The 18,039-nt window shown below is 40.5% G+C and overlaps 2 protein-coding genes across 4 annotated transcripts in view; one reads left to right on the top strand and one right to left on the bottom strand.

Moving 5' to 3' along the window:
* armc7 (armadillo repeat containing 7) overlaps positions 1-18,039 on the bottom strand; it is a 66,182-nt gene that overhangs the window by 16,812 nt on the left and 31,331 nt on the right. The window lies entirely within an intron of this gene.
* Positions 4,348-17,117, top strand: cyb561a3a (cytochrome b561 family, member A3a). 3 transcript variants are annotated; one of them, XM_072272341.1, is made up of 6 exons: positions 4,348-4,428; positions 5,405-5,586; positions 8,328-8,536; positions 9,784-9,938; positions 11,743-11,914; positions 13,593-17,117. In XM_072272341.1, the coding sequence occupies exons 2-6, from the start codon at positions 5,412-5,414 to the stop codon at positions 13,611-13,613; spliced, it is 732 nt and encodes a 243-aa protein (XP_072128442.1). In that variant the 5' UTR covers positions 4,348-4,428; positions 5,405-5,411; the 3' UTR covers positions 13,614-17,117. The 3 variants fall into 3 exon arrangements, with proteins under 3 accessions (XP_072128442.1, XP_072128443.1, XP_072128441.1); XM_072272342.1 differs by having other exon boundaries at positions 4,366-4,608; positions 5,438-5,586; XM_072272340.1 differs by having other exon boundaries at positions 4,366-4,608.

Here is an 18,039-nt window from a genome sequence, read left to right as displayed (position 1 = left end):
GTAGAGTCCTTGAAAACAAGTCCATAGTTTGTGTTCAGTGTTGAGGTAAGTGAAATTACCCACACTGGTTCAGGGGCCTGATGGTTGAAGGATATCCTTGAACCTGGTGGTGTGGGACTTAAGGCTCTTGCACCCACTTCCTGATGGCAGCAGAGAGAAGAGAGCATGGCCCGGATGGTGGGGGTCCTTGATATTGGATGCTACTTTCTTGTGGCAGCGCTCCTTGTCGATGTGCTCAATGGTGGGGAGGGGCTTTGCCTGTGTTGGACTGGGCTGTATCCATCACTGTGGGCTTTTCTGTTCTTGGGCATTGTTGTTTCCATCCCAGGCCATAATGCAATCTGTCACGATTTCTCCAGTGTGCACCTTGTCAAGGTTTTAGATGACATGCAGAATCTGCACAAACTTTTGAGAAAGAAGAGGCAAACTGCTGTGCCTTCTTTGTAAAGGCAACTACATGCTGGACCCAGGACAGATCCTCCACAATGACAATACAAAGGAACTTGAAATTACTGACCCCCTCCACCTCCGATTCCTTAATGAGAACCTCAATGCGTAACGGAGCCAGAGAAGCTGATGAAAAATTGAAGAAAGTAAAAAAAAACAAACAGGAAAGCTCATCAACTGTCAAGTATCAGTAATTTTTATCATATGAGTCTGTAATATGCCTGTCCAATATACCTTTGTCTGTGACAGATGCAGATGCTCAGAAATTGGACTCCAGCCACACACATTATTGTCATTTGACATATATATTTATCTGTTTTTCTATAAACATATAAAGGAGGACATTAGCATTCCAGATGACATATTCTCAATGTCACAAAATATAATTCATATTTAATTCTGGAGCCAAAACGTCTGCATCTTCCTAAAGTCAATCTTTTGCAATGTGACTTGTAAACTAGCTGAGCATTAATTTCAATAATAAGTTGACATGGTGTTGCCATGATGAGCAATATTGTTCTGCTTCAGAGACAGAGTAATCCTTTGCCTAATACAGTAAACGTCTGTCTGTACAAAACAGCATACTTGCAATCTGTTTAAGAGCACCATTCTGGAGAAATATATCACTGCTTGCTAGACATTATATTCTTGTCCTCCCGATATTTCCAAGTAACAACAACTTGCATGTACAGTGATTTTCACAGTTCAGTAATGTTCTAAAATCTCTTCTGAACAGTGGATGGCAATTGCAGTGTAGTCACTGTCATTATATAAGTATTTACATAACAACAATCTACAAATGACAATACGTTGATAGTAATACATTTTAACCATGCTGATTGAGGGATAATTTTTGGTTAATGTATACGCTGATCTTGAGAATCTTGATCTTAATCTTGTTTAGGTCCTGCCTAAGCAAGGACCTGGACTCACTGCAATTTGCCTAGCACCACAATAGTCCTCCAGCAGATGCAATCTCACTCGCTCCCCGCTCGGCCTTGGTCCGCCTAGCTAATAGCAATACCTGACGGGCTGCTTTTGTTGATTTACAGCTCAACGTTCGACGTGATTATCACTTCAGTACTAATCAATAACCTTCAAAACCCGAACCCCAGTACCTCCCTTTGCAAAATGGATCCTTGACTTCCTCATTGAGAGATCGAGGTCAGTGTTGATTGGAAATAACATCTCCTTGCTCACAAACAACACTAGCTCATTAATAGCCCATTGCTCTCCTCTCTCTACACCCATGACTATGTGGCTTGACACAGTGCAAACAACATCTATAAATTTGCCGATGACACACTGTTGTCCGCAGAATCTCAGATGGTGACGAGGTGGCGTACAGGAGTGAGATAGATTGGCTGGTTGAGGGGTTGTCATAACAACAACCTTGTGCTCAAATTCAGCAAGGCCAAGGAATTGATTGTGGACTTCAGGAAGGAGAAGTCAAGGGAACTCACATCAGATCTCATTGAGGGGTCAGAAGTGGGAAGGGTGAATAGTTTCAAGTTCCTGATTATCAACATCTCTGAAGATCTATCCTGGGCCCAACATATTAATGCATTTGGAAAGAAGGCATGCCAGAGGCTATACTTCATTAGGAGTTTGAGGAAATTTGGTTTGTCACCAAAGACTAGAAAATTTCTACAGATGTACTGTTAGATGCATTCTAACTGACTGCATCACTGTCTGGTATGGAAGGGCCACTGCACAGGATCAGAAAAAGCTGCTGAGGGTTGTAAACTCGGTCAACTCCGCCATAGACACCAGCCTCCCCATCATCAAACACATCTCCAGAAAGGCGGCATCTATCGTTAAGGACCCTCACAACCCAGCACGTGCTGTCTTCTTCTTACTACCATCAGGAGACCAAAGGTACACATCCATCATTCTAGGAACGGCTTCTCCCCCGCTGCCTCCACAATCCGATTTCTGAACAGTCCACGCATTGAAGAACACTACCTCACTATCTTGTTCTCTTTTATTGACAATAATAAACCCATATATATTCCTACAGTTTATAGTATATTTTCTGTAATGCTGCCACAATACAACAAATTTCACAACACACACAAAATGCTGGAGGAACTCAACAGGCCACTCAGCATCTGTGGAAAAAAGTACAGTCAACATTTCAGGCCAAAACCCTTCGGCAGTACTGGAGAAAAAAAAGCTGAGGAGTAGATCTTAAAAGTGGTAGTGGGGGGGCGGTGGGGAAGAGAGAACCAGCAGGCGAGATGAAACTTGGAGGGGGATGGATAAAGCAAAGAGATAGGAAGTGATCAGTGAAAGAGACAGAAGGCCATGGAAGAATGAAAAAGGTGGGGAGGGGGAGGAGCACCAAAGGGAGGCGATGAGCAAGTAAGGAGATAACATGAGAGAGGGACAAGGGCATGAGAAATGGTGAGGGGGTGGGGGGAGGCATTACTAGAAGTTTGAGAAGTCAATGTTCATGCCATCAGGTTGGAGACTACTCAAATGGAATATAAGGTGTTGTTCTTCCAACCTAAGTATAGCCTCATCACGATATTGGAATGGGAAGTGGAATTGAAATAGGTGGCCACTCAGAGATCCCACTTGTTCTGGCGGACGGAGTGTAGATGCTCGGCGAAGCGATCTCCCGATCTACGCCGGGTCTCACCGATATACAAGAGGCCACACTGGGAGCACCGAACACAGTATATGACTCCTATAGACTCACAGGTGAAGTGTCGCCTCACCTGGAAGGACTGTTTGGGGCCCTGAATGGTAGTGAGGGAGGAGGTGTAGGGGCAGGTGTGGCACTTGCAAGGTTAAATGCCAGGAGGGAGATGTGTGGGTTGGGACAAATGGACAAAGGAGTCATGTAGAGAGCGATTCCTGTGGAAAGCAGAAAGTGGGGGGGGGGGGGGAGAAGGAAAGGATGTGTTTGGTGGTGGGATCCTATTGGAGGTGGCAAAAGTTTCAGAGAATTATGTGCTAAATGCAGAGGCTGGTGGGGTGATAGGTGAGGACAAGAGGAACCCTATCCCTGGTGGTGTGGTGAGAGGATGGGGTAAGAACAGAGATGTGGTTGAGGGCTGTGTTGATGGTGGAAGAAGGGAAGCCCCTTTCTTTGAAAAAGGAGGACATCTCCTTCCTTCAAGAATGAAAAGCCTCATTCTGAGAGCAGATGCAGCAGAGGCGGAGGAATTGGGAGAAGGGGACAGCAGGGTGGGACAAGGTATAGTCCAGGTAGCTGTTGGTTTATAATAGACATCGGCGGATAAGCACATAGGCCAATGATAATTAACCGGATTCTGATTCTGAGAAAAAAAGCAAACATTCCAAGTGCTTTAGATCTTTAGTTGAACCTGATAAATACTTTTGTGATTAAGGAACAACTGTGAGTAGCTTAACTTATTAATTCAACAATATTATTGCCTCAGGGGACTCAGCATAAATTTAGCAGAATAACACATTGCATTAATAAATTCAGCTGATAATTCTCTTTGTGTTAAATTGAAATATCAATCGAGGAAGTTAATTTACATCCCTGATTCAAAGTTTAACAGCTTGGAAACATGGAAGATGCCTTTTGACCTTTGCCAAAAAAAGTGAAAATTAAAATTGTTCCCCAGTTGTGATGGAGGAACATAAGTGCCATAGCTAAGTCTTCTCTTTCCACCAGGCCAGTCCAGGTATTGAGTACAATGCCCGAAAATATAACCTGACCATTCAGCCCCGAGTTCAGGGTCACATATATGCCAGTCTGCATATTTTCCTTCCCTGTAAGGTAATATTACACACCCGGTCCCAATTATTCGTGTATCATTGTGGTAGAGCAGCTGTAAATGGTTCCCGTGTCCCAAAGGTGTGGATTCGCCTTTAAAACGATGTTGCATTGTTGGAATTGAAGTACATAATCCGGGTTGAGAACTACAACTCTCATGATGCAATGCGTGTTAGATAAGTGGTTGGAGCCCGAAGGCCGAGTTTAAAAGTGCCTTTAATATCAATGTAAACCTAAGTTTTTTTTATATAACTGTAGTTTTAAGTTGTTATAGAAATCTCAAATTAAGCCAGCTGTATCTGTTTGATATGGAATATCAGCGGAATTCCCCATCTGGGAGGAAGTTTGAAGCTTCAAGGACATAATTTCTCTTAAATTCTAAGTAACAGCTTTGGTACAAATTACTGGTAGGGAAAAATAATGTTTTAACGCTAATGTTCTCTCCCGTATACGCAAACATTATGCGATTTGTCTTGTTATAAGTTTATTCTTGCTTGTCACGAGTGGCGTCATATGAAAATAGTTTCATAAAATATTATACAACGGTTTACATTTATATAACGCGTTTAACGAACCAAAACATCAATGAAGTTATCAACAGAAGTTAAACCTTGTTTGAGTATTTCAGACTGGAAGACCAAAAGCATCAGAGGCGGTTTCAGAGTAGTTTCTTTAAATGAGGAAAAAGAGTAGGATAGGATATCAAAAGTGGTAAGTTATTAACATCTAAAAAAACACTCATCTATCAAATGCCGAATTTGAAGTAGGCTTGAAGAGTGTCTTTGCCTTCTAAGATTAGATGGAGAAAAGCGAGGTCGTGACTGGAATATGTAAGACCTTCAAAATTGGAATGTTTATCTAGTTTCTCCAATTTCCTTATCGCTGCTACTTTCTTTCGTCAGCTTTGTAAGCAAGCTATCAAATAACTTGCTTATACTTATGGACTGGATTTGCATTGAAAGTAATCACTTGAGTAGATGGTAAAGAAATTCCAGAACTGGGGAATTTCATCCCATGCTGAATCGCATTATAAGAGCATTTGTGCCCTTTTTGTAAAACACATTTTAAAAATTTATTTAATATAATTTCCCATCTCTTTTGAACAAGGAAAGTTGTATCATTTGTGTTTGAAGGGTGGGCAATGATTGTTAAACTAGGTCAGGTCATTTGGAAAAACTGAACATTTCTTTGATTTCATTGCAGAGCAAAGATGATGATGTTTTACTGTGTCTACAGCTTGTCTCTCCTCCTTGGTCTAATATGTGTAATCATTGTGATTACCTGGAGTGCTTGCTATCGAGGAGGCTTTGCCTGGGATGGAACAGCAAAGATGTTTAACTGGCATCCTCTATGCATGGTGTCTTGGTTTGTGCTCTATGGGAATGGTAAGGTTACCATAATGCACTTCTCAGAGTTGTAAGTCCCTTTTGAAATTTGGGTTTTGCATAGTGCATAAGGTGAGACTATCAGTCTTCCAAATCTTCCTGTGAATTACATCTGCATCTTTGCATTTATTCATGTTGCTTAACTTCTGCAATATAATTGCATGTTCTGGCAGCTTAGTGGTACTGAAACTAAATTCTTAATCAACTCCTGTAGCTGTACGTTTCAAGATCCTGTGCCTAGCTGGGTAAGTTCACACATTGATTGTAATGATGCTACACCTAATAGTACACAGAGGTGGGATTAGTTTTAATTTCGGTAGATCTGGAACTTTTAACTGGTTAATTTGGATCAGGCATCCCTTTATACACCACAGCATTACTGAACTGGAAGCCCTACACAGTAAACTACTGAATCTTTGATCCTCTTACATTGTGAAAAATCAAAAGAATCAAAAATCTCGCCCCAATCTAATGGTCCTCTTTACTGTTGTTGTTCCTAATTTCCTCCCAATTCATCCTCCTTTCGAAAGAAACGCCGGCACACTGCTCTTACTATCCACTCCTCTCCATCTGCTGGAGTTTGGACCACTGTGGAGGAAGATGGAGCAGGGCAATATGGTCTAATTTCCTCTGCTGTCTTCCAAAAAAAGCACTTAATTGGTATTGACGTCACAGTCACAGCTTACCTGATGGTAACAAATGGTTATTTGAGGTTTCTAGTGATACAAAATGCCAAGAAATAATCAGTATTCTAGGGAAAGGAATCTAGACAAATATTTCTTGAATATATCTGTCTTTCAGGGTTTAAAAATTAGCTATTGTGTTTGTTTTGTGACATAGTGAATATTGCACTGTCAAAACGATCATCTTTGAAACGGCCCTGAGCTGTAACTGCCTAGTGAGATAGATTTCACTGAGTTCAGAAGTGCTGTTCATAGCATTCATTCTTCAGACAACACCACAAACTAAGCATTGTTAATCATTTCAATCCTGTTTGCGGAACATGGAATATCTTTTTTTTAATAGCTGGGGAAGTATTTTAAGAATGAATGTGGTGCCCTATCTGTGCTATTTTTAATGGAACAGGTATTGTAATCAGGAATAGTGACATTAACTGATTTTTCAATCTGAAATCCATAATTTTAAGATTAGATGTGGCATCTTTAGCACTGTCCATGCTGAGGTTGCTAAAGTGCTTGCTTCAGATATTGTGGTTTCCTTATTACCTGCTTATGGCTTTTGTGTAACACTTTTGTTTCCATACAGTCTAAGTCACCATTTGATATGAAAATCTAACATAATTTTACAGCTGTTACATGCTTTCATAAGATTCTTTGTAATGCTGAATCTGACTGCAATCAAAGCAATAGAAATACAATAGTGAACTTGATGTTGGTTAAATTAATTCTGTGATTTGTATGCATTTAGTAGGTAATTGTGGTTTATTACATACCAATTATGCACAAAAAGGAAATAAATTGTGTGCTTGAGTAATATAGACTATATGAATTGCATGCAACACACAGAAAATGCTGGAGGAACTCAGCAGGGCAGACAGCATCTATGGAAAAAAGTACATCAATGTTGCCTGGCCTACTGAGTTCCCGCAGCATTTTGTGTGTGGGTTGCTTGGATTCCTGGCATCTGCAGATTGTCTCTTGTTTGTTCCAAGAATTTCTTTCCAGGTTCTGCATCAGTACTACACGCCAGCTGAAGGTTATCTTACTTCTCTCCAACTAACAAGATTAAGCAATTGCTAAACTAAACACCTATATTAAACAGACCAATATTGTCAATGTTGTTACCATAGTCATAGTCATGGTCATACTTTATTGATCCCGGGGGAAATTGGTTTTGATTACAGTTGCACCATAAAAAATAAATAGTAATACAACCATAAATAGTAATATGTAAATTATGAAATAAGTCCAGGACCAGCCTATCGGCTCAGGGTGTCTGACCCTCCAAGGGAGGAGTTGTAAAGTTTGATGGCCACAGGCAGGAATGACTTCCTATGACACTCTGTGTTGCATCTAATATTGTTAAATGCAAAATGGCAGCAGAAACTAAAGAGAAATCGTATGTCAAGGGAACAAGAAAACTGCCAACAGAAGTAGTTGAAGAAAATAATAGCAAAAAAAAGGGAACTATGAACTAACAGCATTTCATAGTATGGTCTTACTTAACCATATATAATTGTAGTTCAAATGCTTAACAGTTTTATTCTTATGTTTAAGACATTTATTACCCAGCAAAACACTCTTTCACATTTGCTGATTATAGTGAATTGAGTTTGGATTATTGGATTGTAGGGATTATTTAAATCCTTGTTTGTATCAAAATATACTTTCAAAAGTGTAGACTTTAAAATCTGTAGACAGTACATTTGCAGATGTATGCGGCAGTGTAAACATGTTTGTGTAGACTAGTTCATCTGGAGTTTTTTTCTGAGCTCACTAGTATCTTGCTACTCACATCCTCAAAGCATTCCCGGAAGTCTTAAGTCAACAGTCAAAGTTTCATCATGTTGATTTTCAGTATTTTTTGTTTATTGAACATTTTCAACATTTTGAACATTTTATTGAACAAAATTGAATTTTTGTTTATTATGTGCATAGGGGAGATCCTAATTAAAACAGGAACTAGTGGGAATTTTGTATTGCCAGTATTCTGCTCTTTGTTCAAATTTCCAGCATTTATTTTGTAATTTGGAAAAGACTAACTGATTTATTTTCTCCCAGCCATTCTTGTGTACAGGTTTCCCTTTACATGGTCCAGCAGCAAGGTGCTGCTAAAGTTGGTTCATGCCATGCTGAATCTTGGTGCATTGACTTTGGCTATCATCGGGTTGTTAGCAGCATTTGGATTCCACAATAAGATGCATATTCCCAATTTGTATTCCATACACAGCTGGGTGGGATTGACAGTAGTCATCCTCTTTAGCTTGCAGGTAAGAAAGTTGTAAAACCTAACCATTAAATAGTTTTATTATAGACTGAAAATTGGTTAGTACTGCCAAATCGACCAAGCTAGTCCTACTACTCTTAGTGATTGTAGCAACTTTTGCTGGTGAAGTGCATGTGTCAGCATTTGCATTGAGACCCCACCTCTCCATGAGAAAAAGGCCTTTGAGGAGAACAGACTGTACGACCACATTCGTTCTTAATACCTCTGGTCACCCAAACCAGGAAGTGATGTTCAACTGTATGTTTCTGTTGACAGGCCTCCAACATGAAATCCTGCTTTAAAAAGTCTACAGACACAACCCACGTAATTACTTTGCTTCTTTCTTTGGCACCCTCTTTTAAGACCTTTTGTCCCTCATTTACTAAAAGATCCCCTCCCTAAATTTGCCCATAAGGTATCTTACATTAATCTCTGGATTATCTCATAGTCCATAAATTCTTGTTTTTCCTTGCTGAATTGTAATATTCTCCATAAAATTCTTGTTACTCTCCTACTCATATTCACACTACCCATCATCTTCCACCTCGCCTGATATCACTATTTGGCATTTGTAGGTTTCTCTTGACCTTTGCTCAGAATTCAGCAGCCCTCCTATATAATCTCTACTGCCTACAGTCAAATCATGTGTTGGCTTTGACGTTTACTTCCTTGTTAACTCCCCCCCCACCCCCACCCCCCCAGCTCTACTACATACAAGGCCACCCCTGATTTCTCACATCTAGATATTTACTCATTTACACGATGTGGCTGTCACAGGCAATCCAGGGTATACTGTCCTCATGAAATATCCTTGAATTGAAGATAATACTGAATCAATCACACATTGTAAATCTTACCTAGTTTAGCAATCACAACAGAATTATTTTCCTGTACATTAATTTACCATTAACTGATAATTCTGTACCTATAGTATCTTATTTCTGTATCTAGTCCAAGGGCAAAAGCAATTTTCAATCTATTTGGTATTGCACTTTCGAACTTTTTCACTCATACAGCTTTCCATTTATCAACAATGCCGGATTACACACTCACCCAAACTAATTGTTAACTTATCATGGTCTACCAACCTCCAAGACAACCCTGAAAAAGAGAAGGCATTTTCCTCTAATGATGGGTTGGCCTAACATTTTTTCCTTTGTTTAATGGGTTTCTTCAGTATGTGGTAGGTCATCCTTACTGAAGTTAGTTAAACATTAAGATGTTCTAACTTATTGTTCCTTCAATTTACAGTGGCTCTTTGGGTTTCTGTCCTTTTTGTTGCCCTGTGCTCCACTCTGGCTTCGAGTTGCTTACAAAGATGTGCATATTTTCTTTGGAATTTGTTTCTTAACAATGACTATTGCTGCTTGTCTGTCAGGAATCAATGAAAAATTAATCTTTGTGCTGTAAGTAAATTTTCAAGTTCAAATCAAAGTTATGTTGTTGGTAAACAAAATGAATCATTCCTGATTTTTAAAAAATGATCCATCCTACATTTCATTAGAAATACCTGTAATGTTAATTTTGAAAAATGTTGATACATTTAGTTTGTCTTTTACCTTGGTGATTTTCTGTTTGCTGCAATAGCTGAGCTGGACACAAAGGCTCTACAACGGTGGAATTAACTTGTTCCCATTCTATTAGATATGTAGTAATCTCTAGTAAAAATGTTAGAAAATGACTTCCCTGGGCTTGACTGTGATGACCTATATAGTTAACTTGAATAGCTTTCCTTACTCGTGAATGCCCACTTGAATGTGATGTTAGGAGATGATTAAAGTAAAATAGTGGTAAAAAAGGGCCTTGTAAGGAGAAATTTTCTGTTACAATAGACTAGGCTCAGACTAACACATAGTGTCAAGCACGATTTAGTTGATAGCACTCTCACTTGAGTCAGAAGGTTGTCTCTCACTCAAGAATGAGCTTAAATTATAGTCTGATACATTGGAGTAGTACAGAAGGGTTGGTATCGTATTGGAGCTGCATCTTTCACATGAAATGATGAAGTAAGGATTGTTTGTTGGGTTGACATGTCCTGTTTCAAAGAACAAAAGAAGTATCCCTGATCCCTTTACCCCCATTTATCCCTTAATCACATTACTAAAACAGGTATTAGCATACCATTTCCTCCAACATTCCAGTGACGTATGGGTAAGTAGGTTAATTGGTCACATAGGTGTAATTGGGTGGCGCTGGCTCATTGGGCAATAAGGGCCTGTTACTGTGCTGTATCATTATTTTATTTAATCACCTGCTAAATGTTTCTAGTTATTGTTTTCAGATCTTACTAAGTGATGTGTTTCTTTACTAGAACAGTAATTTAATTTTAAAAATGACTTATAAGGTGCTTGAGATATCCTAATGTTATGAAAGGTCTTATGCAAATAGAAAGTACCTTCCTGACGATAGAGTGGGGAAGGGAAATGGGCTTATCCATCCGACATTTCTCTGCCCAAAACAAATGAAGTTCTTCAGGAATGGTGTGATGTTACCTGCTCTGTTATTGGAGGACATGATTTCCTTTTTCCTTCCTAAACATCATCACCTTTATACTTATCTCTCTTTCTCTCCTTTAAGACAAGGTTTTTGATTCCCTTTCCCAACATGTACAGTAACTCCACATGACATTTTATTAACACTCCTGCAAAGTATTTGGAGATGATTTTCTTTATGGGTGTCGTTTATCTGCAAGTTGTTCATCATGGAGTTACGCAGTACAAAAAAGGCCCTTTGGCCCATTGTCAAATACCATTTATTCTAACCCCATTTTATTTTCCCTTTATTCCTGTCATCCCTGCCCTTCCTGTAATTTATGGGGCTAATCTTAACAATCTTTGGGAGAAAACCAGAGCACTCAGAGTAAACAGTGGCCACAAGGAGAATGCACTAATTTCACACACACCAGTGGACCGAAGGTGGATTGCTGGATCTGTGAGACAGCAGTGCCACAGGTTAGGCCACCGTGCTGCTGACTAGCATGTTGGCAATGCTCTGAGAAGTCTCAGTAAAAGTGGAAAAAAATGCTGTGTAAGATTGTTTTTGTGGGACTTAATTAATTAACACAAAGCATTAGCAAGGCTGAGGGCAGGCTTCCATGTTAACTGTTCTCTGGGAATTTTATGTTCGGGGGAAATGGAAGCAAATAAAATAACATCAACCTGTATGTTCAATATAATTACATTAAAATCAATATTTTATTTGCTCCTTTAGTAATGCTGCCAACTCGTCTGCTCCCTATAAGGATCTTCCACCTGAAGCGTACTTGGCTAATATTTTGGGAATTTTACTGGTTTGTTTCTTCCTTTCTGTTGCCTGGATGCTCTACCAGCGTGAATGGAAACGACCAGACCCCCACACATCGGTACTCAGTGAAGCCACAGAGGTAGTTCATGTACTCAGTAATGGTGTGCCTCCAACTCTTTTGAATTACAATGTGGTTGTGATAGTTGCATTTTGTAAAGCCTTTAACCCTGGTAAAATAAATTCATTTGAAGAGAGCAAAAACGTGCACAAATATTCCCTTTTCCCCTACTATTGTATTGTGGGTCCCTGGAGTGAGCAAAACAGGCATTAACTTCCATTGCTGATCTTGGTATCCATTAGGTACACAACAGCCAAAGTAGGTGAGTTGATGCTACATATCCTTCTGATTATTTCCCAAGGCAGGGAGCCATCAATTAGAGAAAGTCTGAATAATATGGAAAAGCTAATTGGTTTTATTGAAAGTTGCAATGACTGTTGTTTATATAATATATACATAGAGGATTCTAGTTAATTGGGCTATCAGTTAATTGGGGCAACTGCTTATTTGGGACAACTCTTAAAGAACAAAAACTAATAGAGAAAATAGCTGGGATTCCCTTTGTTTATTTGGGACCCTATGCTACTTAATTGGGGCAAGAGACTGTTGGCAGACAGTTGCTAACTAGTGGACTTGTGTGGCCATTAGACACTACACTGTGCTTAGAGTGATCAGTTTTTAAATAGCATCAATTATGTGCATTTGTGTTTCAAAAGCATTGATTTTTGTCACCGAGAGTAGGCAAGAAATAAGCGGCATGACAATTCAGAACTGTTTTGCTCACTGGGGTTTCAAGTGTTCCTTGGAGTCGCGAGAAATGACCGTGAGTGGAAATAAAACTATTTCACTACTTCAGCCAGTTAGGGACTACGAAGAATTTGAAGATACTGACAAATCATCTTGAATGTTATAGTGGAACTGAAGATCTGTAGGATGTAATCATCGATAGCATTGTATGATAACCCTCCATTATCTGGGTGACTGCTGATTTTGTTCATTTACGATCAATTAAAAGAAAGCATACATTGAGTAAATTATGCTGCTGATAACTACTAGGAACTAATACATAGTTTTATAGTACTGTAGTAGTATTAGTAATATTCTAATTTGTTCTGCATTTCATTTAAATACCTAGTTTGTTACTCAGTTAAACAGTAGTTTGTCTTTTTATACTTTTTAAATTATGTCCATGAAACCTTGGCTCATGTTACGAAATATAAAATGAGGAATTCACTGCTGCCTGTAAGGAGTTTGTATGTTCTCCCCGTGACTGCGCAGGTTTCCTCTGGGTGCTCTGGTTTCCTCCCACAGTCCAAAGACGTATCGGTTGGTGGGTTAATTGATCACTATAAATTGTCCCATGATAAGACTAGGATTAAATAGGGGGATTGCTGGATGGCGTGACTCAAAGGGCTGGAAGGGCCCATTCTACGCTGTATCTCAATAAATAAATAATATTTGAGTAATCTTGTAAATATATTGTTTGATTAAGCATTCTTGTTCATTTAAATAATTCATTACAGGTTATATGTAAAAATATGAGAATCTCATGCATGATGCTACCACGTGATAAGCGGGTGCCTCGTTTAAACTAAACATAAATTAAGACTGCATCTCTTGGCTCTCTTTAATGTTCTGAAGTTATAAAACATAACAGCTCCCCTTAATTTTCTTCTCCAGTAATTCCTCATTGAAAGGTTTATCTCTGTATGGAACTGCTGTAGGCTTACTAAACTTGTCTTTTTTTTTTACTCAACAGCCTCTTCTGGGTGAACATTAAATGAGGAAAATATTAATGAATTGATGGATACAGTAGAAAGAACCTATCTTGGGAAGAGTACTTACATTACGCCATTCTATTGAACCAAGTTTACCAAAAATTAATCATCTTGGGCACAGACTACTGAGTTGAGCGCTTCAGCATTAACACATTTTCTTATGGTGGAATCATTAGGACAAGGTTGTTGTATCATCAAGTTAATAATTCCTTTGAAGTGGAATTTTGATTTATAACTCCATTAATACTCAAGGGAGAGAGAAGACTGGCCATTGTTGCCATACTGTGGATCTCCAGAAACAGTCAGAAAAGACTAAAGATGTCAAGTAACAAAATGAATAAAATGCACTCTTGATCAACCATCCACATTTGAGATCACCAACTTTTTAATCGAGATGAATTGAGTCATTACTGCAAGCAAGAAGCTTTCTACTTTTCTCCTTAAGTAGTCAATTTCATTAACTGACGTGTGCTATTTACTACTGAATCAAATTGCTATTGCTGATGGGGAAAGAACATTTCCCAAAAAATTATTTCATCACTTCAGAATCAATTACTTAAACTGGTTTATAATTTCCAAAAGATTTTTGCTTGAAGCAACATGTTGATGTTTGCCTTAGGAATTTAATTTGAATCCAGACCAGGGTGCTAGGGTGAAAGGAAGGTTCAAGAGACTGTAGATGCTAGAATTTGGAGCAACACACAAAATGCCAGAGGAACTCAGATGGTCTGACATCATCCATGGAGGGAAATGTATAGTTTGTTTCATGTTGAGACCTTTCAATTGGTCTGGAAGTTGGAGGGGAGATGGCCTGCGTTGAATTCTTCACCTTGTGGTAATCCACTTCCCCTCTGTCCCTTTTCTCTCTCCTAATCTACCCAACCCTCATTACCCTTTCTCCATTCTCTCTGCGTCACCCTTACTCTCCTTTCACTGGTTCCTCTGCTCCATGGCTCACAGCTGCTCTCCCCACCTTCGCTCTATTCCAAATTTCACATTCTTCTCCTATTTCACATCCTTTGTCACCTCCATTTTATCACATCCTAGCTACTGATGCTATTCCCATTCTCCCCTCGCCCATCTGCCTATCAAGCCTTCTCACCTGGATTTATCTATTACCTGCCAGCACTTGCTTGACCCCTTCCCTCCACCTTTTCATACTGGCTGTCTCTCCAGATTTCAGTCCAGATGAAGGGAATGAACCTGGAACATTTCCCTCCGTAGATGTGGCCTAATGCACTGAGTTCTTCTGGCATTTTGTGTTTTTCTAGGTTGAAAGTCTCCTTAATGTTTAAAATTAATGATAAAACTAATCTGGCGGACTCACCTCTACATTGCTAGGGCCAGACGGCAACTCTCAGACACCTCCTCTTTCTTACCCCTTGAACAGAACCCCACTAAGGAGCATCAGGCCATTGTCTCTCGCACCATCACTGACCTCATTGACTCTGGGGATCTTCCATTCACTGCCACCAGCCTCATAGTTCCCTTACCCCACACGTCTTGTTTCTACCTCCTACCCAAGATCCAAAAACCTGACTGTCCAGGTAGACCCATTGCTTCTGCCTTCTCCTGCCCCATTGAACTCAAGACTGCATATCTCGACTGTTTTATCTCCCTTGGTTCAGTCCCTTCCTACCTACATCCATGATATTTCAGATGCTCTTGATCTTTTCAATGACTAAGTTCCCTGGCCCCAGTCATCTCATTTTCACTATGGATGTCCAGTCCCTAAACACTTCTATCCCTCATCAGGAGGGCCTTAAAGTTCTCTGCTTCTTTCGGGATAACAGACCCAACCAGTCCACCACCACTCTCATCTGTCTGGCGAAATTGGTCCTCGTGCTCAACAATTTCGCCTTTGGATCCTCCCACTTCTTTCAAACCCAAGGTGTAGCCATGGGCACTCACATGGGTCCCTGCCATGCCTGCCTTTTCATTGGCTAAATGAACAGTCCATGTTCCAAGCCTACACCAGCATCGCTCCCCAAATCTCCTTACACTACGACTGCAATTTCATCAACTTTGCCTCCAACTTCCACCATGCTCTCAGATTTACTTGGTCCATTTCTGACACTTCTCTCCCTTTTCTCGATCGCTCTGTCTCCATCTCTGAGGACAGATATCTTTTATAAACCTACTGACTCTCACAGCTATGTGGACTATATCTCTTTCCTCCCTGTCACTTGTTTTTTAAAAAAAAAAAAAAAAATGCCATTCCATTTTCTCAGTTCCTCCATCTCCAAAGCATCTGCTCGCAGGATGAGGCTTTTCATTCCAGGGTAACTAAGATGTCCTCCTCAAAAGGAGCTCCCCTTTCTCCACCATCAACATTGATCTTATCCACAACTCTCCCATTTCATGCACATCTGTCCTCACCCCATCCTCCTGCTGCCATACCAGGAATAGGGTTCTTCTTGTCCTCATCTATGACCCCACGAGCCTCTGTACCCAGCACATAATTCTCTGTAACTTCTGCCATCTCCAACAGGATACCACCAGCAAGCACATTTTCTGCAGGGATCGCTCCTGACCCGACTCCCTTGCCCACTCCTCCCAACCCGCTGATCTCCCTCCTGGCACTTACCCTTGCAAGCAGAACAAGTGCCACCCCTGTCCCTACACCTCCTCCCTCACTACTATTCAGGGCCCCAAACAGTCCTTCCAGGTGAGGTGAGTCTGTTGGAGTCACCTACTGTATTCGGTGCCCCCAGCATAGCCTCCTGTTTATTGGTGAGACCCGATGTAGGTTGGGAGATCACTTTATCAAGCACCTTCGTTCCGTTTGCCAGAAAAAGCAAAATATTCTGGTGGCCACCCATTTCAATTCTACTTCCCATTCCCGTAATATCAGTCCATGGCCTCCTTTACTGCCGTGATGAGGTCACACTCAGGATGGAGGAGCAACACCTTGTATTCCGTCTGGATAGCCTCCAATCTGATGGCATGAACATCAGTTTCTCAAATTTCCAGTAATTGCCCACCCCCCCTCACAATACCTCATTCTTGTTTTCTTCTCACACCTTCTCTTCTTTCCTGCCCATCACCCCCTCTGGTAATTCTCCCTCTTCCCTTTCTTCTGTCCTCTCCTATCAGCTTCCCCTTCTCCAGCCTTTTATCTCTTTTCACCAAATTCCCAGTTCTTGAATTCACCCCTCCCCCCCCACAGTTTCATCTGTCACCTTGTAGTTCTTCCTCAGCCCCTTTCCCCCCAACCTTCTTATTCTGACTCCTTCTCCCCTCCCTTCCCTTCCACGCCTGATGAAGGGGCTCACCCAAAACATGGACTTTTTACTCTTTTTCATAGATCCTCATGGCCTTCTGGTCTTCCAGCATTTTATGTGTGTTGCTTTGGATTTCTAGCATCTGCAGATTTTCTCAATTGTGAATAAAATTAATGTAGACATCCAGTAGAAGACCATTAAGCTGTGGTGTTATTAAATATTCAGTGGATATTGTGTTAAACTACAGCACTACAGGTGTTCAATAAATGTTCTTAACTGAGATACATGAGTAATCTGTCTAGTTAATTACTTGATTTTTTTTAAATATAAAGTTTGATGTTATAATTATGGACAAATTTTTGTGTGAGTTACATGGTAGATGTTGGCCAAGACCTCAGTAAACTTATCAGTTCTTTCAAATAGTTCCAAAGGATCTTTTCAAGCACTGCTAAGAAGGCAGACAGGCTGTACCTGTGATTAGTGCTACATTTCCAAGCCTTTACTGAACATAGCTCTTTTCTTCTTTTGTCTGCCTCAGAAGCAGAAATTATTGTATGCGCTCAGAAACAGAAATCCTGGCTGACCCTTTTTCCCTCTATTATTGGAGCAGCAACTGGATGACCTTCGGCTTATACAGGAGAGCGAGGATATAATTGATCAAAGTTACAGGGAAGTAGTCATCCCAAAGTTGCAAGAGGCAAGTAACTGGGTGACTGTCATGAGAAATGGAAATAGGCAGTTAGAGCAGAGCACACCTGTGGCCATTCCCCTCAAAAACAAGTATACCGTTTTGGATACTTTTGTGGGCGATGACTTCCCGGGAGAATGTCACAGCGACTGGGTTACAGGCACCAAGCATAGGTCTGTAGTGCAGAAGGGAAAGAGAGAAGAAGGGAGCAGTATTGATGGGGGACTCAATAGTGAGGGTAACAGACAGGAGATTCTGTGGATGTGAACAAGACACCCGAATGGTATGTTGCCTCCCAGGTGCCAGGGTCAGGGATGTCTCAGATTGCGTCCACAACATTTTGGAGAGGGAGTGGGAGCAGCCAGATGTCTTGGTACATATTGGTACCAATGACATAGGAAGGAAAAGCAATGAGTCCTGAAAAGAGAACTTGGAGAGCTACGTAGAAAACTGAGAAGCAGGCCCTCCCAGGTAGTAATTTCTGGATTGCTGCCTGTGCCATGTGCCAGTGAGGTA

Source organism: Mobula birostris, chromosome 11, assembly GCF_030028105.1.
Source record: "Mobula birostris isolate sMobBir1 chromosome 11, sMobBir1.hap1, whole genome shotgun sequence".
NCBI classification, from domain to species: domain Eukaryota; kingdom Metazoa; phylum Chordata; class Chondrichthyes; order Myliobatiformes; family Myliobatidae; genus Mobula; species Mobula birostris.
This window is presented reverse-complemented; position numbering and strand designations above follow the sequence as displayed.